Source organism: Anser cygnoides, chromosome 18, assembly GCF_040182565.1.
Source record: "Anser cygnoides isolate HZ-2024a breed goose chromosome 18, Taihu_goose_T2T_genome, whole genome shotgun sequence".
Taxonomy (NCBI): Eukaryota; Metazoa; Chordata; class Aves; order Anseriformes; family Anatidae; genus Anser; species Anser cygnoides.
Genome location: NC_089890.1, coordinates 10246575 through 10272006, shown reverse-complemented (window position 1 = coordinate 10272006; position 25432 = coordinate 10246575). Strand labels below are relative to the sequence as shown.

The following is a 25432-nucleotide window of genomic DNA, read 5'->3' as shown; positions in this document are numbered from 1 at the left end:
GTGCGCCAGGCGGGCTGCCTGACCCCAGCCAGGGTCCCGCTGTCCAGGATGGTTAGCCTAACTCTGCTCCCCTTTCTGTTGCTATATAGTGCAGATCTGCCACGCGTCTGGCATTAACTCTTTGAAGGTTTGAGCCTTTCGTTATCTTAAAACGACATGCGGCCGATCTGCCGACTCCCCTTCCTGCCAGTGTTGAGCATTAACATCGCGCTGATGCCGAGGGCATCTCCTGTTCCCTTGATTTTGAAGGGAAGATGGCCAGAGTCATTGCAAAGCTCTCATAAACTATGCATTGCCCTCATCAGGGGAGACAGGAGAGGAGGCTGGAGAATGGAAACCCATTTATGCAATAAATTGTTAAGTAGTTGAGCTGTTAAATGAACACTTCTTATTAGAGAGATACAATGAAGTATGAGTCACCAAACAGCAAAACACACATTAACACAGCAAAATTCCCAGCAATAAATGGCAGGTCAAAAGCTGAAGCAATTAAAATGTTCCAGCCTGAGCCAGCCCTTCGGCCCTGCGGCTTTTAGTCCTCTCAGCCGCAGAGGCCCTGGATCTGCTCCTCGTGCTTGGCTTCAGGAGGCAGAAGTCCTTCGATGGGCCCCTGAAGTGCCACCTCCGCAACTTTGAAGGCCTGCTTCCATCCGTTCGGATGCCCTATCATTTCCTGTCATCGTACTGCAGTCTGCAGTCCTGCCATCGCCTCTTGTCACCCCCCCTGCATTTCTCTAACAGAATATCAGACAAACGGTAACCTGATTTTTGTGATAATCTAGCCTTGCCATCCACGTTGGAGTCTAGGGATATCAGGGTTTGGGGCCGTATCCTTGCTTAACAGCTACGTTGTTGGCTATCTGATGCTTGTCTGGTGGAGATGGGCAGACAGAATGCGGGAAGCAGGGAGAGGCAGCGAGGAAGAGGTGAAAAGAAAAGGTTGTGGGGGGATTTTTGCTGGGGAAGCACCTTTCATACCAGTGCTGCCACTTTCCGGGGCACGTCTCGTGGGGCCAGGTTTGGTGACTGCACCCAGGGGCAAGCGGTGCTGGGGCCAGTCCATGGCAATGCTGGGAATGCTTAGCTCTCCTTGAGGAAGGTATTGTAATTTGTGGTATGGAAATATTATCTTCCCTTCCATTCTTAGCCTGCTGTCTCCCCACCATGGATAATATATAAAACAGTAGACTTTTATTCATTAACATTTATGGGAAAATGTTAATATTAAACTGTAAGTGAAAAGCCCTATCTTATTGAATTCTTCTGCTGTGTTATTGGGAGCCTAATTACATTTTGCATTTAAATAAAAACCAGATGACGTTCAGGACGGTCAGGCAAGCATTCTGTAAGTGAGAATTTATCTTGCGATCTGGGTAAACAATGTCTCATCATTTAACAGTTATTATAAATAATGGGTTTTTAAGCACTTTGCTGGGAGTTCATATTGGCTCCACACGGGTTGCACTGAGAGAGAGAGAATTTCAGTGACATCTTCCAGGCATCCGGTGAGGAGGAATCATATCCTGAGCTCACTTCTCAAGCTGCGGCAGTTTTCATCCTACTCTGTTTGTTATTGCTAAATATTTTATGTCTGACACACACACAAAAAATACTAATAGCAAGAAAAATTGCAAATCAGTTGGAAGCATTTTGCAAATGGAGAAACCATCGGTGCCACTGCCCGGCAGAAGTGGAATGTGTTTAGGACTCCTGCAGAGTTTCATGCAACTAATTTTAGAAAGAACCCTCCAAAAGCATATTGGTTTGGGAAAAAAATGGTGCTATATAAAAAGTTAGGTGTTCTTTCACAAAGAAGATGTTGAGGCACAAAGTGGAGGGAAAAAGATAGTAGGCTGGCTGCTTTTCTCTGTTTCTGCTGGTGCCCTCTTGAATTACATCATTGGTAATTGCAGCCCTGGTAATGCGTGAGCTACTTTAGAAAAAGATTAAAACTTCTAAAAAATGTAAATAGCCTTTTCCCTACTTCTGGTGTTTATATTCTGTGTTTCATTCCTGCCACTTCAGGCAAGGTGGTTGTGCTTTTGTTGCTAGCTGGCTTTTAGTCTTCGCTTCGTGTTTCTCAGACATTAGCAAGAGTCTCTGAGATTTCTCCCAGGCATTTCCCATCATGGGCAGGGAGCAGCTTTGAATGCGGTCTGTCCCGCATCCCAGCGATGATGAAGGAATTAGTTTTCCATGCAGACAGGAATAGGTGGTAAGTGGATGAACTTTTCAAGCAACCATTTGCTGTTCTGAAAAAATACCAAAGTGGTAAGTGCCTAACGCTGGCTGGTGGCAACCACGGCCTGATGCGCCACGAAGCCACCCACTCTGCAGAATGGCTGTTTCCAGGATGTAAACTGTTTACTGCCTTTTTCCGTGAGAGACATTTTATCCCATTTTCCAAGAGCATCCCCACAGCTAAAATACCATCCTTTTTTTTTTTTTTTTTGGTATTTATTTGTTATTTCCTTGGTCAGTGACTTTCTTAGTATCTACCCAACACATGAACTCTGTGTTTACATCAAAAGCCGATGGTGTTGTGAAAGACAAAGGGTCAGTATCACTTCTCTGACTGTTTCCAAAGATGTCTTTCTGGGAAGGCCACGGGCAGGAAGGTGCTGGCGGAGGCAGCAGCCAGGACCAGCCCCGGTCCCTCAGCTTGGGCTCGCTGGCGCAGCACAGAGTGAGGAGCACGGGTGGCCAGGGATGGGAACACCCTGATACAGGTGAGCAGGATGAGAACAGTGGTGGTTTCCCAACCAGATGCAGATAGCCCCGTGCTGGGGGACCAGAAGCAGTCCCATGCAGTGTGCGTGCAGCTCCCCTCCTTGAGACTCTTCTGACTTTCTCCTAAGCCAGGGCACGGCTTTCCCATGGGGGTTATCTCCTGCCTCGCTGAGCAGCTACTCCCACTGGGTGCTCCCTCACTGAGGACAGGCTGTCAGTGGAAATGAGGTTTGGCAGCAATAATCACAATTAACCTGGCAGCCTTCCTCCCTTTATCTGCAGCCACGGAGGCAACAGTGGATGGATGTGCTGTACAGGGACAGGTCCCTAACCTGAAATCATGCTTTTTTGCTTTCAGTCAGGGTTGGTTTTATCAGCACCTTTAAAAAATATGTATTTGGATTATATTTTGCCAATCTTGTCACTTGTTTAGTTCACCTTTTGGAAACGTGGCTGGTCACCCATCGAAATGAGTGAAAACTATGCGAAGGAACACAACATGAAGAGCAGGTAGTGGTATTACCTTTTCCAACAGATGCCCAAGTGCAAGGCAGAATCTGAACAGCTTGAGATGATTTAAATTGCCTTTCATGTGGGATGTGGCTAGAGGAATGCCTTGGTTTGCCATTAGGTCTCTGAGATTTCACACAAGAGTTATCCTCTGCTACGTGCTTGTCCGTAGGCTGCAGCTCATTCACGCATTTGACAGTGCTTGTAACAGTGTGACTAAAAAGGCAAAGCGACTTAGAATCAATACTTGGAACAGTTTTAAAATACAGATTTTTAAAAGGGAAAAAGTCCCGGTTACTTTTTTCAACTGCCTTCTGGTTCCATGGGAACGAATGCAAACTGCTGTGCCAAACAACTCCCTCAACAAAAGGCCAAATTAAGCTTCAGATGTCACTTTTATCAAGGCTCTTTCATATTTATGTCTAACACCAGAATTTGGAGCTATATAAATAAGAGTGTATTCAGAGCCTTAACCAATCCCGCAAGCGAGCGAGCCCCCGAGGTGGGCCTGTTGTTTTCCAGGCCCAGTTAACACCCAGTCCAGGTACAGACTTGATTGCGAGAGAACTACGGCAAGCTCTGAGTGCTTCAGAAAATCAGGTCTGTGTTTAGAAAATGGGTCTGCTCGAAGCAGCGATGTCAACATCATCTTTGAAATAACTGACTAAATAGGCCAAATAAGTTCAGTTTGGAACTGGAATTACTGGGGTGTGTTTGGAGTTTCTCAATGACACTAAAACTAGCTCAGCGGAGATGAAAGGAGGAAACCTCTGCTCGATAGATTTCCACCTGAGCTTTTCAGATTCAAGAGCCTTGAAGCATTTAGATGAGCACACAGGGCTGAACCCGGGTGACTTCATTTTGTGTGGCTGCGTGCACTTCAGCGAAAATTCTCTGATTTGGACCAGCTGAGCATCTGCTCCCCCCAAACTTTCAACTTTTCCTTTGAATCAAACCCAAATTCCAGTCCGTTCTAGCTTCCTCCTCAGCATCAATCTGCACCAGGAAGACAGCTCAGAGTCTCTCGGTAGCTTTCCTCGCTGGCCAGAGAGGCCACTTTGTGTCAGATGTACTAGAAGTTGTGCCAGAATTACTTTGCTTTGTAATATTATACTTTCAAAATGAACTCAGCAATACATTTTTGTCAGAAGCACACAATCCTCCCCACACACATGCAAGATGCACACATAGGCCCACTCAGCTCAGAAGTAGTCCTCCTCCCAGGTTGTCTTGTCTTCCTAAACCAGGATTTTTAAGGAGGTCCAATAACCAAGGCAACATCACAAGAGAGGAAAAAATAGGTCTTAGACATGAAAGGAACTTGCTGCAGTCTTGAGGTTTCCGCGTGCCTCAGATCCCCTGTTCAGCGTATCAGTGAAACGCTGCCCAGACCGTGAGGTCACCACCACATTTGTTCTGTTGGTGTTCAGGCAGCTTTTCCATACCCAGCTTTTTTGCTACAATTCTTGGGTTGGGTGCAAGAGAGGAGGAGGCCAAAGGTAGCGCTCCCCATGCTTGGTGGCTTCGCTGCGGCAGCCTTTGGGCCAGGACCTGCTCCCCAAGGCAATGGGTGGCTCCGGGTCCGGTGGAGCTGATGGGAAAGGGCATGCCAAGGCGCACATTTTGGGTCTAGACCTGCTTTGGGTAGACGTGGTGGTTTCAGGAATAGGGATATCTCCTCCAGAACTTCTGAGCAAGACCAGAAGCCTCTGGGCAGCGTAGGACACAAAGTGGAGCACACGTTACGGAGCTGGTAGGTGTCATGAACACACAGATTGCACTTAATTTCTGTTCTTTGTGGAGTCAGAGGCTGACAGAGGGGTCACTGTTGAGCAAGCTGAGGCACTCCCGTAACCCTGAGAATGAGAGCCCAAACCCAGGAATTTTAATACAGTGTTTTCTCTGCAAATGCTTTTGGTCTGATATACACAGATGTGCTGCTTGCGTAACTGAAGAGACGAGATAATTCTGCCTAAATACATTAAAAATTTGTATACACACTGCCTTGCACAGCAAAGCATGCATTACATTTAAGGTACATTATAGGATTTATGCTAGCAACACAGTAAAACTTTCAAGATGGGGTAGGAGAGAATGCCTTTAACAAAAGCAACCATATCTGCATATTCATTTTAAAATTCTACTGGAAATCATGCATACGGAGTTGTAGGTTTGCATGATGTGTATGGGCTACAGAAATCTGCTTTCTGTGTAACCATTCGACTGTTCCAGTTCTTGAAATTTCACATACTGTCTGAAATCGGCAACTCATCCTTCTGAAGTGCCATTTATGTAGGAAAACATCCTAAACCTCTTTGCAAAAATATACAGCTCTAGGAAACTTGAGATTATTTTTTAAAAGCATTGCAGTCATTGTGAAAGTGCCTATCATGAAGAATATTGTCTCTCTAAATGCTAGTCCTTTATCTAGTGCACTTTTAACCTTCCATAAAATGTTCAGAGTCAAGCCTGGCAAGACGCCAGAGTCTTGGGTCTCATGCTGCATGGAACCAAGTTGTGCGGATCTTTTCGGTTTCTCTTTTTAAATGAGAAACAAGCTTTTTTATTTTTCGGGAGACAAAATTCTTTAGAAGTTCATGCATGAAAATGTTTTGTCTGTATCTCAACAATCTCTTCGTGCTTGAAGTAAATCTAGTCATTTATGTAAGTTCACATGTCCTCCCAATTTTGTAAGTGTTAGACGTTTGGCATCTTAGCATTGAAATAAGGCACTAGAAATGAAATTTTCAGTCTCTGAAGGGCTCTGATGTTCAGAAGGCTCAGTCTTCAATCCCCTGGCTCTAGCCTGCCTTCTGTACCTCCTCATCTCCTTGGTAGATCCTGCCACCTTTTTTCCAAGTTGCCAGGTTTCATTTCCAAGTGCATCGCATTAACGAATTCTATGTGGATTCAGCTTTGGAGTTATTGTAAGATAGTTTGACTGTAACTAATATTTTACATAGGCCACTGAATTCTGATTTCAGAGGAGTTGTACAGGCAGTGTTTGCAAGTCTTCTTTACTTTGAAAATTTAATGTGGGTGCTTGTGTGGTGTCTCAACATTTTGAAAGATGCAGCAGGATGAAGTGCTTTTAATATGGGGATTGATTTTCAGTGTTCAAATGCCATAGTGTTACGTTTCCTCTTTTGAATGGAGTTAAAAATCTCTGAGCTTAGGAAAAAAAAAATAGATCTTTGGAGCAGGTCTGTCACAGCCCCACAAAGCATTGCAGGGAATTGGTCCCTGCAGCTGCCCCTGCCAGCTGCCCAAACCCAAACGTGGGGAGAGCTGAGCACAGGGCTTGGGGCAGAGAGCAGATTTAATGGACTTTTAAATGTTACAATAATTGTACTCATTTTTAAACATTACAGTAATGTATGAAGACTTTGAAATTTGGAAAGGAGCACTGTAAAAATGTATTTGCCCAGAAATTTATTTTCAGCTATATCAAATTAAAAGGAGCTAGAAAAATTAAGAACTTTTATTAGAAAAATTAGTATTCAGTGCTTGCGTTTCAAAATGATTTTATTATCAGCACACCCAAGTCTGCAGGTGGGTGCAGGCCCCAGTGCGGAACTGGGGCCGGAGCCAGCATCTGGGTCCTTGCCTCCATGCAGCTGTTGAGGGCTGCCAAGCTGTGTTACCCTCAGAGCTCCCTTCTTCACAAAATCGTGGGTCGTAGGAAAGGGGATAACCGAGAAAAACCTACAGTTGCACTATCAGCAATGCAATTTTAGAGCCCTGGTGTTAGGAGAGGTATTTCTGTGTACCAGAAATTCGTTACACAACTTCGCATCGGTTTTTGAGACCTTTTCTGCCTTGGGCTGTGCCACGCATGTCCCGGGTGGCAGCACTGACTCTAGTGGGGACTGGTGGTGTTCGTAGTAAACGTTCATGCAGTCCTAGAGCCAAAAATGTCCAGCTGAGTTTGGGTTGTTGTCTAAACACAGAGAGATGGAGAGCATACGTGTGGCAGTGCGTGTCAGCGTGCAGGGGAACGGAGCCACGGGGCTGGGGCCAGTGAGAGCTCCGCTGCGGGAGCACGTCCCGCTCCGCTCAGTAGCAATCAGTAAAATAAAAATGTTTAACTAATCCATTCACTGGGGAGCGTTGTGTAAATTACAAACAGTTTAAGAGATCCTCAAGACTTCCATTGTGTTAATATAAATTGCCTTTTAGTGTTCGCTTTATATAGGATCCTTTTGAATGGGAATCCAGATGGCAGAAGCTACATAATTATTATTCATTACAGTTAATAAGTAACACTCAGGAGCCCCAGTCAGCTCTGCAAGCCCCCGGTGATAGGCATTGTGCAAATATAAGGGTAAAAAAATAGTCCTTGCTGCAAAGTATTTTACAGTCTCGGATAAAGAGAAGGAGGCGTGAAGGGCCCGTGCCTTCGTCTGGGAGTGTGGAGTGGGCTGTCGTTTCGGGAAGCGTGTCTGCAGGGAGTCCTCTCTGAAAGAAGGACAGAAACTATCTTTGATTGTACAACACAGCTCTGCCTTTGGCCTTGGAGCTGGTGCTTCGGAATGTGGCTGGGGAGAGGCAGAGGGGCCGGGGAAGCTGCTGCCCACCAGCCCCGGCTCATGGGGGAGCCCCAAAACTTCCCTGGAACAATTGTGGTGAATGACAGCGACGAAATCAAGGAGATGCGAGCCCTGCTGGCCATTACCCCGCTTCCTGCATTCCTACTTGTTAATTGTGTAATTCCTAACGAGTCGTGAGGCGTCTGCTAGACTTTGGGATGCGTGCTCACTCTGACGCTTCCTTCCCTCCCCTGCCCAGCCTCCTCCCTTGCCAGAGACCTTGTTCCTTTAAAAATGCCATCCTTAAAAATCAGAAATACTCAGCACAGAGAAAGGAAAAGGGAACTTGACATTAGTTGAGCTTGAAAGGCTTGGTGCTGTGAAAAGTGACTGACGTGTGAAAAGAGGCTACAATTAGTTCTTTCCCCGAGCACTCTCCCATTCAGTCCAGGGTCACTCCTTCAGCGAGCTGCGGCTTTGAGGGTAATGTGTTGTGACAGTTTGAGATGATGAAGAATAATTCTTGTATTCAGAGTTGCTGCCGCTTCCCCGCTGCCCTGACACATCAGGCTGCTGTCATTGTATCATTTATCCCGGCTGCGGCTCCGCCGGGCTGTGCCGGGGCTTGTGCAGCGCTCGGTAGGTAGAGGAAAGGGTCAGCTCCGCCAGCAAATGAGTTTTGAGGATATTTTGAAACTGTACTTAACAGCCCGGTGTAGGGAAGGGCAAACAGAGAGAAAGGAAAAACCATTAGAAGAAATAATGCACTGGAGAGGAGATTTTTGAGTAGACATAAAGGAGATACCATGGCTTCAAGTGGACCACTACAGCGAGAGCACAAATAAGAAAGGCAGCATAATTTATGAGTGTTCCGGGCAAAAGAGGGCTATATAGATTTTCTTCAGGCATTGAATTAATGTGCCATATAAAATGGTTTCACATTTAAGCTTGGCAGGACTTTATACCTTTCTAGATTTGATGAAGTCCTTTGACAGTTCCTGGAGCTTTCTGGAAGTGGACAGACAGCAGCCCCCACGGGACGGGATGCTCGGCCTGCCCCGCTGCGTCCCTCGGAGCCCCGAGGCGCTGCTCCTACCCACCACTGGGCCCTAGGCAGGCAGAGAGAGGCTTTGGTGCTACAAGTGTGGTGATCAGGAGTATTAACAGAAATAAACATTTCTTGTGTGTGTGATTTTTAACAACCCTTTCCAGTTTGTCCCACAGCACAGGCACTGAAGGCAGGCCGCGGCCTCCTGGCCGGCAGAGCGAAGGTAGGCCCGGCCTGGTGGCAGCAGGTGCGCTGCCGCACCTTCAGCTTGCCGCTGCCCCGAGCAGCAGCGGTGCTGTGCCGGTGCCGAGGGGCCGATGTGCACGGCAGGGAGGGCTGTAGGTGCTGCTGCCTTCAAAGAGCCTGTGCCCTGCAAGTCCTGATGCTTCTGGCACCCTGGGTGATGCCAGCGGTGCCCCTGACTCTTAGCGTCAGAAGCGGGTCGGGGCCGCTGCCGGCTCCCCTGAAGTGACTTGCTCCTCATGGCTTCAGCAGATGTTGCTGCTCCTTCATCTTTTTTCCTGTTTTCTTCTTTTTTTTTTTTTTTTTTTGGTCAGTCAGAACTTTGTGAGTAGTTTCCTCTAGGGACGGGGGCAGGTTTTAGTATTTACGTTTCCAGTATTAGCATTTATTTGTATTTGTGTTTGTTTTTCACGGGCTTTCGAATGCCTCGGGGAGCCATTTATGGGGCCAAAATAATGCAAGTGCTGGTCTTCTCACAGTATTTCATTTCCTTGATGGTGGAAATGCTAGGAGAAGAGCAGGTCTCATGTTATTTTGACCCCATAAATAGCTCCCAGAGGCCCCTTTCTTCCTTCTCCCACCCACTCCCCCCCCAAATCAAATATTTAGGTTTCTGCAAAGCCTGACTTCTCAACTCTGGTTATCTTGCTTCAGCAGAAGCAAATTGCAGTTATTACAAAATAGCCAGAGAGTCTATAAGGCAGAATGGGTTTTATATGATGCACAATTTGTTGGCTACTGTACAAGTTCATTAAAGTGCATCAGAAGCGGTTGTTTTACTGGTACATTTAAGGAAGTTAATGCATCTCGACAGTGTGTGCATGGGGGAACGCAGACACAATAACCCTCAGACATGCTGGGGCCAAGTCCGTCCCCGGCAGAGCTCCGCCGAAGTGAGCGGCATCTCCCGCCGGGAAGCTTTGCCCCGCTGTGCCCGAGCGGTGCGGAGCCCAGAGCCTCGCGGCCAGCGCTGCTCCACACCCACGTCCTGCAGCAGCTGGGTCCCAGTTCTCGTTTTCCTTGCTTCTCAGCCAGCATTTTGCCAACGCATAGGACCGACCGCTTATGTGGCATGTCTTGGTTGGCTCTGGGAACTATTCCGTCTCCTTCCAGCCACGCATGTCCAGTCCGCAGGGCTCAGCTGCTCCTTCAGGGCTGCTCGGAGGTGGGGATCTGCTCCTTCCGATACCCAACAGCCCGATGAGCACCCAGCAGGCACGGCATCGACGTCCCTGCACAGCTCGCTCTGCCCTGCCCTGCTCTGCCGGCAGGTCCGAGGGCAAGATTCTGCTTTGCACTGGGCTTTTATTTTTTTTTCAACGGTATTTTTTATTAATGAAACAGCTGGAAAAAATGGGCTAATTTGGGGGAATGCAGGAAGGTGCACTGGGGGTCATGTTTGCAGGGCAGGGCGTCCCTGGTGACCATGTCATGTCTAATTGCACGTCTCACGTGGCCCAGGTGCCGCGGCGTGACCCGGCCGTGCACGAGAGCCCAATTTCCCCCGCACAGCAGTGTCAGGAGTTTTACAGCGGCTCCTTAGGTATCGAAATACACGGCTCTTCTGCGTGGCCGCCTAATTGGTTCCAGAGCGAGCCTGGGCGCAGCACGGAGCGGTTTGGGAGCGCTCGGACATGTTTGTCCAGGGCAGCACGTGCGCCGGCTGTCATGGTGTCAGGATGGCAGTTTGGGCACAGGAGCTCCCCCATTTTTTACCTGGTCCCCTCTAAACATAGAGCAGGCTCTGGGGCTGGAAAGCTTCCCCTCCAGCTCCTCCTGAGCCTTTGCATCTTCTTTAACCTCTGTTTTGCCTTTTTCCATTACTAATTAAAAGGTTTTAGTGCCTGATGGCAGCAAGCGGAGCCCGCGGCCTCCCCAACAAGGCCCTGCGCCCATCGCTGTGCCTCCTGCACTTTTTGTCTGTGCTTTTTCCCTGCCTGGCATCAGCCTCTGCAGTGCCACCCCCTGGCAGTCCGCCACTGAGGTGATGAGTGCTGCTAACCACAGAAATGCTGCAGCCCCTAGGAATCAGCACTGCCAGGCTGAATCCCCCCAAACCCATCCCATGGCCGGGCGGGAAGGCCACGCTGATGCTCGGGGTGGGACAGAGCACAGGAACGTGCCCTCGCACTTTTCCCCCCTTCCACCTTTTGTTACGGTTACTGAAAACACAACATGTGCCTGAAAATCAATTATAGCTTAAAAAGGGCCAGGGTGAGGGAGCAGAGGAGCCTCGGGAGGAGCTCGGCAGCCCTAACAGTGTCTGATCGGGGCCGGAGCGTGCTCCGGTGCGCTGCTGATGGCTGCCCGGCGAGCGCAGGCTCTGACGTGAGACGTTTAACCAAAGCCAGCTGTGTGCAGGGGAGATAAAAGCACCAAATCAGACAGGATAAGCGCAGTATTAGTGTGGGATACGCCACTCATTTCTGATTTAAATTACTGTTTTTACTTCCTGAACTCATGGGAGAGTGAGGATGTGAGGAAAATGAAGAGGTTTATGCACGTACATTCCTTAACCAAATACTGGCAAGAAATGGTGATTAATCCAGCTGAGGTCATTATCAGTGCTGCTTATAGGGTGACCGATTTCCTGCAGATTTGTTTTTATGTATCCTGGGCAGATTATCTCCTCTGCAAGTTACCTCTGCGATCGGGGATTGCCTCTCCCAGCCCTCGCTCGCGAGGTGTGAGCTCACGTGGCCAGTACCCTCCGGTGCCTGGGTGGCACGTGGGAGTTGGGTGGCACTGCGGGGACCCTGGAAAGGGATGCTTGTTGTTTTGGTGAAGAACTGGCTTTCTGCTTTTGCCGTGCATGGATACGTCCTTGTCTTGGGGTCCTACTGCAGCAAGTGTCTGCAGAGGAATTTGTCCAAACTGCTCGCCCCGTGTCCCTTCCCCGAGCGCAGGCCGCACAGGCGCAGGGCCGGGAAGTCACACTTAGGGCCGCACGTTGCAACTCGAGGGAATATTTCTCGTAGGCTGTCACCGCGTGTCCAGGAGAGGATTCCTGTCGTGTCCCCGCGGCTCTGCCTAATCTCACCACTGCATGCCGCCGCTGAGTGCTGGGCAGGGTGACGCTGCCCAGCGGTGGTGCTGCACGCTGCCACTGACTCAACTGTTGGGTTCAAGTGGCTCACAGAGAGGCCACGGGTCCAGACGGTGCTCTACACACACAAAAATCCTAGTGCCTCGAGATTAGGTAGCAAGAAAGGCTTTGGGAGGTCAGCGAGGGGAGGAGATGGTTCGATGTGTGTGACCAGGAGAGGGAGAGCCACATGAGGCGTTCTCTTTTCCTCTGGGACGCAGCCCAGGCACATAGGAAAGGGGATATTTTCTCTTTGCCTCACAAAAGCAGAGTTATTTATGTCTGCTTATGCAGCATAAGGGGTTGTAGAAAGTCCCTGCTGTGATCTGCCGTGGCTACGCACCGCTGGTACACACCGCCAGTAACTGGTGCTGCTCCTCTCCCTTCCTCCATCCCGGCAGCGCTGCTGTAGAGGAAGGATGTTTCCTCATCTGCCTCCGTACCCTTTGCACCCTGCTCAGTTCAGCCGTGAGCATCCCCAGTCCTGAACCCTGGCAAGTCCCCAGTCGTTGGCCTCACCCCCAGCGAAGGGCTTGCAGTGCCGGGCAGCGCTGAACGCCTGCGGCCTGCTGCCGCTGGGCTGAAACACAAGCCCAGCAGAGACGTGGGACCAGGAGCTGGGATGCCTCCGGAGCGATTCGTCAAATCGCCCCAGAAAAGATGGATGACAAGCAAATGCAGCGCTAGAGCAGGGATACAATAAACAGATTTGTCAATAAAGCGGCCGTCTAATGGCACTCTGGGTTCTTTTATCTGAAACACTAACCAGGGCCTCTTCTCTCTTCCCATTTCAGAGCTTCAGCGAGAGGGAAGCATAGAGACGCTCAGTAACAGCTCCGGTTCCACCAGCGGAAGTATTCCACGCAATTTTGATGGTTACAGATCACCCCTCCCGACTAACGAAAACCAGCCTCTCAGCCTTTTCCCCACAGGATTCCCGTAAATTAGTCAAACATACAAGGAGAGATCAAGACAGGGTAACAAGCTGTCTCTCTGCCTAAACAATCTTGATGTGTCTGTCACCCGCCAGTTAGCTGCTGTGCTGGATGGTTCTCGTTACCCTGATAAATATTGACGACTCTTCCGCGTAAACCTTCCTGGAACGTACTCACAAAGTCTTGACTTTGTTTTCCTGTGCAATATGAAGAGACTCTGTCTTCAATCCCGATAGCTCTGCGGCTTCTTTTTTTCGCTGTGTTCAGGAGGAGTTTGGCTGAGAAGAAATCTTTCTAAGCCACTTTCGGTCAAGCATATGGTTTCACAACCGTTCTCTGCTTTTTTGTGCTCAGAGACAAAAGGAATCTCGGTAACGTGTGGTGCAAGCGCCAGCCAGGAGCTCCAGCCGCCTGCAAAAGTGCCGAGCATTACCGAATGAACTGGAGAGAGTGGAAATTCAAGGACTTTCTGTGGACAGGGTTGATCATGTTATTCCTTCCTTGTTGCGTCTCCTTGCTGCCCTCCTTCCCCTCTAGATTCATCAATGCCAGGAGTATTACAAATGGAAATGTTTCTTTTTGTTCTTCGGAAGAATTCTCTCTATTGCTCCAGTTTTACTCTAGTCATGTATTTTAGAAACGTACTTAATTGACTAACTGCAGTCACGGATTTCTCATACTTGGTTATAAAAGTTGTTCGCTGGAACTCAGATATCTGTCCAGAAATGCATGTGTCATTGAATAAATCTAAGTTAAACAAGAAACTACTTAAATGTCAGTGTTCGTGGAGCATTACTGGTCTACCCCTGTGTTCCGTAGATGTTCCTGGACCAAACACTATGTGCATATTTACTAACCGAGGGATTTAATTAAAGCCATCAGTGGATGCTATTCAGCCAGTCTAGCTTGGTTTTGCATCCCTGTGTGTAAGAACTCCTCAAATGTAAACAGTTTTTTACAGTGAAAGATTTGAATGGTGTTCCTTGCACCATGGCTCTGCACCTCTGGAAATCAGCACCCACATGCGTATGTAGGTGCCCAAGCTGTGCCTATTACACTGCCTGCTTGTCCTGCTGCTTCCCATGAGCCAAGGACCGGGCGCTCTGGCAGCAGAGACGCCCGCCTATGTTTGCTGTACTGCAGGTTCATGCGTAAGAGGCTTTTGAGAACCCTGCAACATCCTGCACCCGTAACACCATGCTGAGCGCGCACCGCTGGAGCTGCACAGCTCTCGCCGAGGCAGTGACGGGCTCGCACATAGTAACCACATGAATTTCTACATCTCGGCCAACTTGTGTTGGGAAGCAGAAAGTGAGGTGGGACTGTCAGCTTATGAAATTTCCTTCCCACTGCTTGTTTTTAATAGAAGCCGTTTGAGTCATGGAAATGAGAGGAAACTATCTAAACCCACAAATCTTTTTGCACTCTTGAAGCTTACACCAGCCACACTGACTGGTGCAGGACTGACCACCCTCTTCCTACTCCGTCCCCAAACACCAAATATCAAATTCAGTCTTGGGCTTGATTTCTTTTTATTTTTTTAACTGTAATGCCATGCCTCAGATCTCAAGCTTTTTTTTCTCTCTCTCTTCAGGCTTGCAAACCACTAATAAAAACTGAGAGTCTGCAGCAATAATTTCAGCTTCTTGCTTGGTTTTCAGTCAGGCCTTTCTCAAGCAAAAAACTTCCTTGGGATGAAATCAGAGGAGAGTTTGCCCATAAGAACTTGCAGCTCCAGCCCACTGGCTATATCTGTGCTCGCAGGCTCCGCTGTAATGCTATGTTTCTTTTATGTCTGTAAAATAATGGATTGAAGTAAGTGCGTTAGGGTAGGGCTGGCATTGTGAACAAATGGAACCACAGGGTCAAGTCAGTCCACACCAGTTAGGGTTTTTAACACAGTTCAAGCCAAGGTCAGCTCCAAAAGTTCAAACAAAATCCAGATTAACACATACAGAAGGGATTGTGTTGTCACCGTGATTCTTGTTTCCTTTCAGCCTTTCCAAAGAGCAGCCGTAAGGGATGGAGAACTTCTAAAGGCAGGCGACTGCTGTTCTTCCTCTCGCTGCTGCCTCGAACAGCTTGGTCGCGGGTTCTTTGTGAACACACAAAGTAGGATAGCGCATAATGTGGAGTGGTGTCATTGGAAATGTATTTGTTGTTGGCAGGCATTAAATCACTTTTTATAAGTGCTGCAATATGGCCATGTGGAAATTCCCAGTCTGCAAGAAGCTCCTTTGAATCAGGATGTTTTGTTTAAAGGGGAGGGGGGGGGAACCCTACAAACTGGGGCTGTACCAAAATATTTTCAGTCTGGTTCATTGAAAAGAATGTCCTAAATTCCCCGCTGTCGATAGCCCTGTAGCCAAATTGTTAAGAAATCCTTGAGCTTAAGGAAAAAAAAAAAAAGTGAGAGACAAAAAAAAAAAAAAGGCAGAGCACTGCAGTGAGGTGGCTAATTTAACTTTAATTTGATACTTTCACAGATGACCCAGCAGAATAACCGAGTTCCAGCTCTTCGGTGAGCCAGTGAAAGCCAAGTGTGTTGCAACAATAACTCTGTAGGCTCCGATTCGACGTTCCCAAGGTGTTCGCAGTGCTGGACACACACGTGTGGGCCTGACGCTGCCCCAGCTCGTGTGCCAGGCTCGGGCAGCCACTCAAAGCCCCCTTGAGCTGGCACCAAGAGCTTCCTGGGCCTGACACCTGCCCTGCACGCCCCCGGGCACCAGGGCCTTGTCTGGGAGCTGTGTGGGGCCTGGGAGCCAGGGCCTTGCTGCACCCTCGGGGTTTGGCTCCTGGGAGTGGGATTGGGGCCCCCGGGCAGCACCCAGGAGCAGCCGGGGATGGGGAAAGCTGTGGCCTGAGGGAGGTTTGCCCCCAACTCCGATTTAACCAGGTTTTCAACCCCCCTGGACCCGCTCCAAAGCCCAGTCGGAGCAAAACGCCGCAAGAGGCTCGTGGCCCTCGCAGGGTTTCGGCCGAGTGTCTCGCGTTGTGGGGGAAATAATCCAGGTGAGCTTCTGAAATGCCGAAGTTTCAAAGGGCGCAGCTGGCAGGCCGTCACAGGCAGCGCAGCAAGAATGCTGTGCCATGATATAAAACACTGTCTCGAAAAGAGCCCAAAAGACATACGGGACTCGCAGGGTTTTAAACTGTTTCCAGTAGTAGTAAGCAGCGGCCTCCTGCTGAGTTCAAAAGGCAAAACGTCTCATTTAAAGCGGGGCGGACTGTATATCACTCTGTGCATAAAGTGGAGCTCTTCTATTAAAAGTTGAGTTCAGATTTCATGAATTAACATGAAATATTGCTTTCTTATTCTACCCTGGTTTCTGTAATAAACACATGCATGTAGCGCGCTTCAGTTCAGGGGAATGTTTGGCCGCTTGGAAACAAGTGGGAAGTCGGAGGTTCTCCAAACGCCGCTGCTTGGAGTTGGGGCTCAGTCGAGGACCAGAGGGGTCGGGAGCTTCCAGGTGCTTCTGCCCTGCGTGTGGGAGCAGAGACCCACACCATGTCCCCTCCGTCCCCACACTGTGTCCCCTCCTCTGCCTCAGACCCTGCCCAAATCTCGCTGGCAACGAGGCCGCGCGAAGGCCAGCGCTGGGAGGCAGCCGGGGCAGGGCAGGGAGCCTGCAGGAGGATTTTGCTGCTTGGAGCAGCTGTGAAACCTCCCCGCCCTCCCCAAGTATGGGGATAAACGTGTGGTGCTTTCATGGGGCTTCATTAGGGTATTTTTGTTGTTGTTTTTTTTTTTTTTTGAGGATCCAAGCTGTGTCCGCGCTGCGTCTCTGCATTTCTTTTCTCGCTTCTTTGCTTTGGCTTGTTACTGTGCAGGGTAGGAAAGTTTGCGCCATTTCCTGTTGTCTTTCCCTTATGCTCCTGAGATATTGTAAAAATGTTCGGTATCCTCCAGTAGGTTGTAATCACTTCACCCTAATGTTTCACAGCTGCTAAGTGTAACTTTAAACCCGGCCATTTGAATGCTTACAATTAGCGAGTCAATGGAGCTAAGATCGCGTCTTTGTGATTGCAAAAAAAAAAAAAAAAAGAAAGAAAGAAAATGAAGCTTTTTTTAAATTTGAGTTTAAATTGGACAAAATGGGAACTAAAGTTGTGGAGATGAGGCTTTTTCTTTAACGCAGTAAGTGATTAGTGGCTTATGTGCTAGGAAAAAATAATTGAATCCACTGCTTGGCCTGCCTCACAGATGAAAAAGGCACCAGGACGAGCATGTGTCTGCAGCAGCAGAGCCTCTGTCCCTGCAACTGCACCAGCCCCTCTCGGCGCTTGCTGCTCCTCTTCTGCACGGCCAGCTCCGGTGAGGACAGACCCAGCAGGACACAGGGGGCTTCACAGCGGCCGTCGCGTGTCCCTGCATGAAGGCTGTGCCTCTGGACGCGGTCTGGCACAGCCCTTGGGCTGCCTGGCCCAGGCTGGGCTTCCCCTGGCTTTTGCCCTTCCGCGTGCTGGCTGGCAGCAGCGTCCCCGCAGCCGGAGGAATTAGGAAGCCGAGGTGTTGCATTCCTGCGGCGCTGCCAGCGCGGGGGCCAGGGGGACGCCCGCCCAGCTCTGCCAGAAAACGCTGCCGACTGCACGAACCGGGCACGGGTCCGCTGAATCGGGCTGCGGGGGCAAAGGGCAGAGCTGCAGGTGGAGGTGGGGGTGGCTCGGCCTCTGCCTGGCCCCATGCTGCCCACCCGTCCCATGGGGCTGCCCCGTGCCCAGGGGGTGCAGCGCAGCGAGCGCCGCGTGCGTGCGTGTGTGCGTGCGAGTACAGGGCCGCGGGGCCCTTGCTGGTGGCCAGGTTTTATGCAGAGCTGTTTGTAAACACGTCCTAAGCCTTTTATAAAACAGCACAGGGTCAATTTAATCTCATGCTGTTCCTTAACGTTAATTGAACACAAGTGTAAACCGAGGCTCGTACCGAGGCGTCCTCATCTCCTGGCCCGACAGGAGTAAAACCTCCTTTGGCCGATAGCGCTGCTTGTGTTCCTGCTTAGGGCTCTCTCCTCGCGCACGTTTCCAGAGCAGGTTTCAATTACCAGAAATGCCTTTACCCTGCTGAAAGCAAAGGGCGCGTTGTAACGGGGAGGCGAGTCACGAGCCGCAGGGCCGCAGCGTGACGGTGGCAGGGCCGGTGTCCGCCCGTCCCACGCGGTGTTGGGGCACCAGGAGACCCAGGCCTCCGACCGTGGTACTGGGTCTGGTTCCAGTTTTCACAAATTCTGGGGAGTTTGGGTCTGGGATATTGGTTGTTTCTGTCACTCAGGGAAGACGAGGCCTGGGCAAGGGGCAGGATCCTTTAGGAGCCGGGCATCCCATCACGCTGTGCCTGTGCGCTGGTGCTTGTCCCACCAATGGCCACCCTGTCCCCTGCTGGACTCAGATGTCATCTGAACCTGTGCATCTGTCGGTGAGCTCCTAGCTGAATTTTTGCCTTTGTTGCTGGAATTTCTGCTGCAGGAAATTACAGCAAAGCACAGACAGCCCTGTGCAGGTTGCAGGTAGGTCACCGACATGGGTGTCATCAGCCAGCCATCCCCGTCCCTGTCCCCATCCCCTCGTCCTCCTCCCAACGCCTCCCTGGGCTGGGCACAGCACAGTGGGGCCACAGCTGCCCCCAGCCCTCCCTCCACGCCCGGCCCCGCCACCTGACCATAAATACTAATTAATAGCAAAGCCCTGGTCTAGATCAAGGGGAAGGCTCTGAATTTTCTTGGGAACTTCACTGTCTGAAAGGTATCTTAAATATTCCCTAGCACTCAGCCTATCAGTAGGTCAATTATACGGTGAGCAGTCATACGAAGTTAATTTCTAATTTAATACAATGTTAAAAGGTTGTCAGGTTAAAATCTAATCTATAAACAAGACATGAAACGTCTTTTTAAAATGAGTGTCATGAGCCGGTCCTGGCTCAAACCACAGGCTGCTGCTTCTTTTATAGGATGTAATTACTTCCCAGTGAGTATTTACAATATTATTATAGGACCGTAATAAAAGGCCGGTGCCAGCCGTGTCCCGGTGCCAGCCGAGCACCGCTCCCGCTCCCCCCTGCCCGCACGCGGCCGCCGCTGCTGCTGCAGCCCTTATCTGGGGAGGTGAGAAGTGCCGGCGTGTGCGGCCCCGTGCCACGATAAGCGGGATGGGGGACACAGGGCTCGTGCTTTTGCTCCAGTATCGGGGATGGAGACGCCCGTGGTGTGTCCCCGCACCTGCAACGTGTCACCCAGCCCTGCAAAGCGCCGCACCGGGCAGTGCTGGGGGTGCTGGCTGAGCGCGTTCATTCGGGAGAGGACTTTGGCAAGGGCTCGCCACGGGCTGAAGGTTACAGGCCGTGCTCGGCCCAGCAGCTCCGTTCAAGCAGAAAACCAGAGGCAGCACCTGCAGCTCCAGGCCGACCCTCGGCGTCCCCTCCCTGCCTTTTGCCGTGTCCCCACGTCCCCACGGCCATGGAGGGAGCAGCAGGGCACGGGGAGGAGGCCGGGGGCTCCCCTGCCTCTCCTCCAGCCCCAGGGCGCCCGTCTGGCTGCCACCTCTCAGGGGGCATCGAGGTTTGCTCCCCTCGCTGTCGGAAGGGGCAAGTCCAGGAGCCGTGTGGCAGCGGTGAGACGTCCCACCCGTGGGGCTGTCAGAACCACGAGGTTCCTGCGTAAATGTTTCTGACAGGGAGTCGTGGTGTTTGTGGGAGCCGTGCAGGATCAGGGCTGCCCTTGCCTGTCCCAGCCAAACATCGCCAGGCACCAGCCCTGCCGTAGGTCATGCAGTGAAATCATGTGGGATTTATTTTTTTTTTTTTCAGTAGAGATCTCACTGGCTCCAAAGGTTTGGATCAGACCGGGACATGCCCGAGCTTCCACCTACACCCATAAAGCCTCACGAGGTGTATTTTTTTAAGGAAGACCAAGATTTTGATGGGAGCAAGTGATGTCCGCAGCGAGGCTACGTGGGGTAACGCAGTGCCAGTGCTGAAATGGGGATGGGGAGCTGCGGATGCGCTGCTTGGTCTGGGCCCCTGGGGGTGCAAGGCAGGGCCAGGACACTGCGCAGCGCTTGTTTTCCTCCGCGTGCTTTCGGGTAAATTCTGCTGCGCTTCGTAATTGAGAAAAGCTGTTGACGAACATCTGCGCAGGCACTGTCCGCTCTCATCCGCTCACCGACTTCGTTAGTGCCTGCGCTGCCCTTTGATGTCTGTGAGTCACCGGCCTGGCCTGGCCGCCCCGCAGACGCTGCCCCGCTGCCGGTGGGTGGGTGGTGGGCAGCAGCCGGCCCCGTGCGTGCGAACGGAAACATCCCCTGGGGCCAGGGAGGTGGCCTCTGCTGCTGTGCTTTGTGCAGGTTTTGGGGACGGTGGCTCAGGTGCTCTGCCCTCGCAGGGCCGGTGATGCCCGGGTCCAAAGGAGAAGGAGCCGGGCAGGGGGGCACTGGGTGGGGGGCACCGGGCAGGGGGTGACTGGCAGCAGCCTGTGGCCAGGGAGTGCAATCCGTGGCCTTAATCCCGCCGTGTCCTGCACGCTCTCAAATCCCCTTCACTTCAATGAGCGCTTGTAGTGTCAGGCCTGCGCCGGGCGAGACGGCGCGCGGGGCCGGCGGGGAGGATTTGCTCAAGAGGCACTGTTTTTAAGGTGAGATTTGAAGGATGGAAGACAGATGGCAACTGGAGAGGACAAACGGATCAAGTGAAGGGTTTGTTTTCAGCGTGGAGGGGAAAACACAGGAGGGAATTACCGCCGGCTACAAAATGGGGGCTATTAATACCTGCAGTGTCTCGAGCCCTGCGCGGGGATGCTCAGGGCGCGCCGGGCGGGGGCGGCCCCGGCCCCCTTGCAGCACAGGAGTGGGGTTTTTCTGTGGAGATGACTTGATCCCTGCGTAGCGCCGAGTGTACCCAGACAGAGCTGGGAGAGGGGTTATTAGCCGGCCGGCGGCCCCGCCATTGTGTCCACTATCTTTTCTTCCCTTTCAGCTTCCCTCCCCGTGGCCCAGGTCTCAAAGCCCGTGTGTCAAGAGATTAGTGACCTGCGCGAAGGGCAATTGCCTGCTTTGTGCCGGCAGCCCGGCGTCGGGGCGGTTATTTACTTGTTATTTGGGGCTGCCTCCGTTTAGGTATCCTTGGAAAACACGTCTGGAGAGCAGGCTGCCGGCGCCGCACGGCGCACGTGGGCGAGGAGCTGGGAGAGGAGCCGGGCCTGGGGCTCACCGCGTGCCCCTACCAAGCCCCCCGCAGGGTGCGGGACAGCCCCTCGACACCCCAGCACCTACAGAGAAGGGGGAAAAAGCTGGGGGTGGGAGACAGGAGGGGTGGCTCGGCTGTTTCAATGTGCAGGCTTGTTTTAAAATTAAAATCTGGGCAGCGCCCAGATTAAAATCTGCGGAGCACCTCGGCACAGGGTGTTGCACTGCCGCCGTGTCCCTGACGGAGCGGCCCAGGGCAGTGCTGCTTTTTTGAGGAAATGTGAATAAAAACGATGAGAGATGGTTTCCATGCGGGGCTGGGTCTGTGTCAGATGTGTCTGTGATTGAACACCAGTGAAAGGGACAGGTGCAGCGAGCACTGAGAGAGCTTTATTCCTGGCCATGGCCAGCACATTATTTATTTTGGCTGCCTTTATTTTCTCAGCAGAGAATTGCACTCTCCTACAAACACGAGACACTGAATTCTGCAATCCTAAAAGTCAAAACTAGAAAAACAAAAAAAAAAAATCTCATGTGACAGGAGAGCAGCAGCGTCAGCTCCCGGTGCAGATTTGATTTCAGATACATTCCCAACTCCCGTCTGAAGCCCGGGACGCCGGCCCTGCTTAGCCCTGCACGCCCAGCAGCATTCACCTTGCCCTGCCTTTGATGCCGTAAATTTTGCCGAACTCCTCGCCCCACACAGCAACCCCGGCAAGGGGATGGGGCCAGCTGGGAGTGTGACCCCCGTCGGGGCTGGGGCTTCTCCCTGCGGGGCCGGCACCCCCCGCTCCAGAAGAGCAGGAACTGGGGGGGGAGAAACCTGGGGCAGGATCCAGCCGGGGACCCCCCCCTCCCTCGGGGCCCCCTTTTTCTGTTGGCAGCAGCCCCCGGAGCTGCTCTTGCTCTGCCCCCTTTGCAAATCGCTGCTTGGTGCTCGGGGCCGTGTCCCCCCCGGTCCGGGCCGCGCCGTCGGAGGGCCAGCACAGGGCCCAGCGCAGGGCCCCGACGTGGGCGAGCCGCGGCTGTCGGGGGGCTTGCTGGCTCCCTCCCCGCTGTGCCCGCCGCCATCCAGGTCAGACTGCTCAACGGTCCCAAATCCTCACTTTTAATCCCGCAAAGGAAGGGGGCGGGAGCTGTAACAGCATTATTTGATCAAATAACGTCGTTCGCTAATCTCTTTTATTTAAGAGATGAACCGGCCACGCAGCGCCGCGCTGCCTCCTCCGGCCCCCCCCTCCCGGGACCGGTTTCTCTCGGGAAACCCGGCTGAAAACCGGGGCCCCGGCACCCCCGAACGGCGACGCCGCCCCTCGGGGCTCCGGGGCTCCGCGCCGCCCTGGGACCGGAGCGCGCCCCGTCGGGGCCGAGCCGCCGTCACGCGTGGCGGGGGGGGGGGGGGGGCTCGGATCTGGCCGCCGCTCGCCCCCGGCCCCATCCCATTACGGCGATGAGGCGGCGGTAATGCCATTAGCCCGGGGATTACGCGCCCGCGCCGGGATGTGACACACTTTCTCAAATGGAAGTTTTTTAAACAGAGGGATTTGCATGATCCCCCCCAACACACCACCACCCCGCCCGCCCCGTCCGCGCTGCCGCCCGCCCCCCGCGGTGCCAGCTCGGGTTTCACGCCGCGGGGACCCCCCCCCCCCGCGGGCCCGGCCCGTCACCCTACAAGGGAACGGGATCGGGGCGGGCGAGGCGCCGGGCCTCGACGGGGGGAGCCGGGCAGCCCCGACGGGGGGAGCCGGGCAGCCCCGGGGTGCGGGGCCGGGCGGGGGTCACGCCGCCCCCTCGCAGGGAGGGAGCTCCGCAATTAAAAAATAAAATCAAACGAGCGGCGGGGCTCGGCTCACAGCAGCGCGGAGGTAACGAGGGCGGGGGGGCCGCGGAGGATGCGCCCCCCACCCCCAGCCCACCGTGGGCCGCCCGGCCGGGCCGGGGTCACTCGCCGCCCGCCCTGACAAGCGGGCTGGGAAATGTGTTTATAAGTGGTTCAAACTCTGGATAAACTTCAGCGGCGTTTGTGTCTGCGTCTCCCCGCGTGTTGTTATTTTCCAGAAATCTGGATTACTGGAAATATTTTCTTTAAAGCAGGAGAGAAATCTAAACAGTCTGGGGGCAAAGGGGGGATTCGGGGGGGGGGGCGGCCCGGGGGCTGCCGGGGCTCCGCGGGTTTCCCCTCGCACCGGGGCCGGTGTGGGATAAAAACCCACCGAGAGGGGCCCGGTTACTGCCCGGGATGTGCCGGGCACCGGCCCCTCCCCGACCCACCTGCAGGGCCGCCGCCCCCCGACGGGCACCTGAGCGGGGTGGGGGCCTCTCCCTGCCACCCCTCGGTTTTTCCTTCCCAGGTGGAGCCGGGGAGGCGCGGCCGGGCAGGGAGTGGGGCCGGGGCAGCTCCGGGGCTCCGGGCCGCCCCTCGCCCCCTCCCCGCTTCCCCCGGCCCTGCTCCCCGCTGCCTCCGTCGGGGTGCAAGAGGGGTGCGTGGGAGCTGGGGGGACCCGGGGCCGCTGTGTCCCGGGGGTGCCGGCCCCCGACGGCACGTCCGCGGCTGGGGCCAAGGGCTCCCCCCGGGGCCGGGGGGTGCAGCTCCCACCCCGCACCTGCGGAGCTGCTCCGGCCCGCCCGGGCGGAGGCGTCGAGTGGCCGCAGGTGTGTCCGAGGGGAGCGCCCAGCCCTGCCATCTGCATCGGGAAGGGGGCCCCGACGGCCCGCCCTGGGCACGGGGAGACGGCTTCGTTCCGGGCCGGGCCCCCCTCCCGCGCAGCCCCGTCGGGGGGAGCGAGCCCCGGGGCGCGGGGCCGCGGCGGAGCCGGGAGGAGGGGAAGGCGGAGGCCCGGCTGCTTGTGAGAATTGTTATTTTTCATCAATCACCCGCAATTTGTGTAAGTGCCCCGGACAGGACACCAGCCGTCCTGCTGGCTGGGGTCACGGAGACAACACAGCGATGGAGAAGAGCAAACTGCATTTGCTCACCAGCTCACAGATCCAAATTACGGCCCTCGCATGGCGCGGGGAAGGGAGCGAAAGGTCCATGTGACATGAGGGAAATATGAAGGACTTTGACAGGTCTTAAACGGCCTGGCGCCAAGGCCTAAGTCTACCGGCTAAAAATAGAAAAGGGATGATGAGTGGAGATGGGCAGAGATGAAAGGGAAGAGCGAGCGGGGCCGCGGCGGCGCGGGTGGGGCGCGGGGGCGGCCGGGCCGGGCCGGGCCGATCCCCCCGAGCTGAGCCGGGCCCGTCCCGTCCCGTCCCGTCCCCACGGGGCGTCCCGGCCGCCGCTGCCCCGGCCCGGGGAGCGCTCGGCGGCGGAGAGCCGGGCAGGGCAGGGCAGGAGGCCGCGGCTCTCCTTCCCCAGGGCCGCTCATTGCCGAGGCCGCGTTGGGTTTTGCCCGGCCGCATCGCGCCGCCCTCCCCGTCCGTGGGCGCAGGCTCCTGGGGTCGCTTTCGCGTCCGTCGGGGCCGTGGAAACGGTGCCCGGCTCTCCTCAGCCCCCACCCCGCTGTCCCCCCGACGGGCGCGGCACAGAGGGTCGGGGAGACGAGGCTGCTCTGCATCGGTTTTTATTCTGCAGGCGAGGGCGTTTACGACGTTACAACGGTGCGGGGGGCGGCGGCCGGGGGCGGCAGGCCCTGTGCCGGCGGAGAGGCGACGTTTCCTGGCGGGGTCGCGGCTGCAGGCAGGGCCCGGTGGGCTGCGCCCCGCCGTTCCCCTCGGAGGTGGCCGCGGGTCGCCGTCGGGGCCGCGGGAGAGTTGCCCCCGGCGTGGGGCAATGCGAGGCTCCGGGATCGCTTTGCGAGGGGGAAGGAAAACACAACAAAACAAAACAAACAAACAAAACGGGGGGGAGGGGGGGGGTAGAGGGGAGTAGGAAGAAAAAAAGCCCGAGCAAGCCCCATTTTTGCCAAGGCTGCTGTCAGCACATTTCCGCGGTGGCGAGGAAGCAAAGTCCAAAGCAGGTCTAAATTTCAAACCCCGCTCGCCACCTCGCCCTGTTCAATGGTCAGCGGGACCCCCCCGGCCCCACCGCCCCTCACGGCGGCCGGGACCGGCACGGGCAGCCCCGGAGCGGCCGCGCTGTGGCCGCCCCGTCGGGGGCCGGGCGGCGAAGATGAACCTGCGGCGGGGGGAGCGGCCCCGGGGACAGCCGAGGCTCTGCTCGGGGCTCTCG

At 53.8% G+C, this 25432-nt stretch overlaps 1 protein-coding gene across 10 annotated transcripts in view; it reads left to right on the top strand.

Annotated features, from left to right (window-relative positions):
- The window catches only part of BCAS3 (BCAS3 microtubule associated cell migration factor), a 357486-nt gene extending 343633 nt beyond the window's left edge, over positions 1–13853 (top strand). For all 10 annotated transcript variants that reach the window (XR_010825687.1, XM_066979600.1, XM_066979597.1 and 7 more), the window contains one exon: positions 12940–13853. Coding sequence is in view for 8 of the 10 variants with exons in the window: in XM_066979600.1 (XP_066835701.1) it covers positions 12940–13088 (149 nt within the window). In the remaining 2 variants the exon portion in view is untranslated. The remainder of the gene's footprint in view (positions 1–12939) is intronic.
- The last annotated feature ends 11579 nt before the right edge of the window (positions 13854–25432 follow it).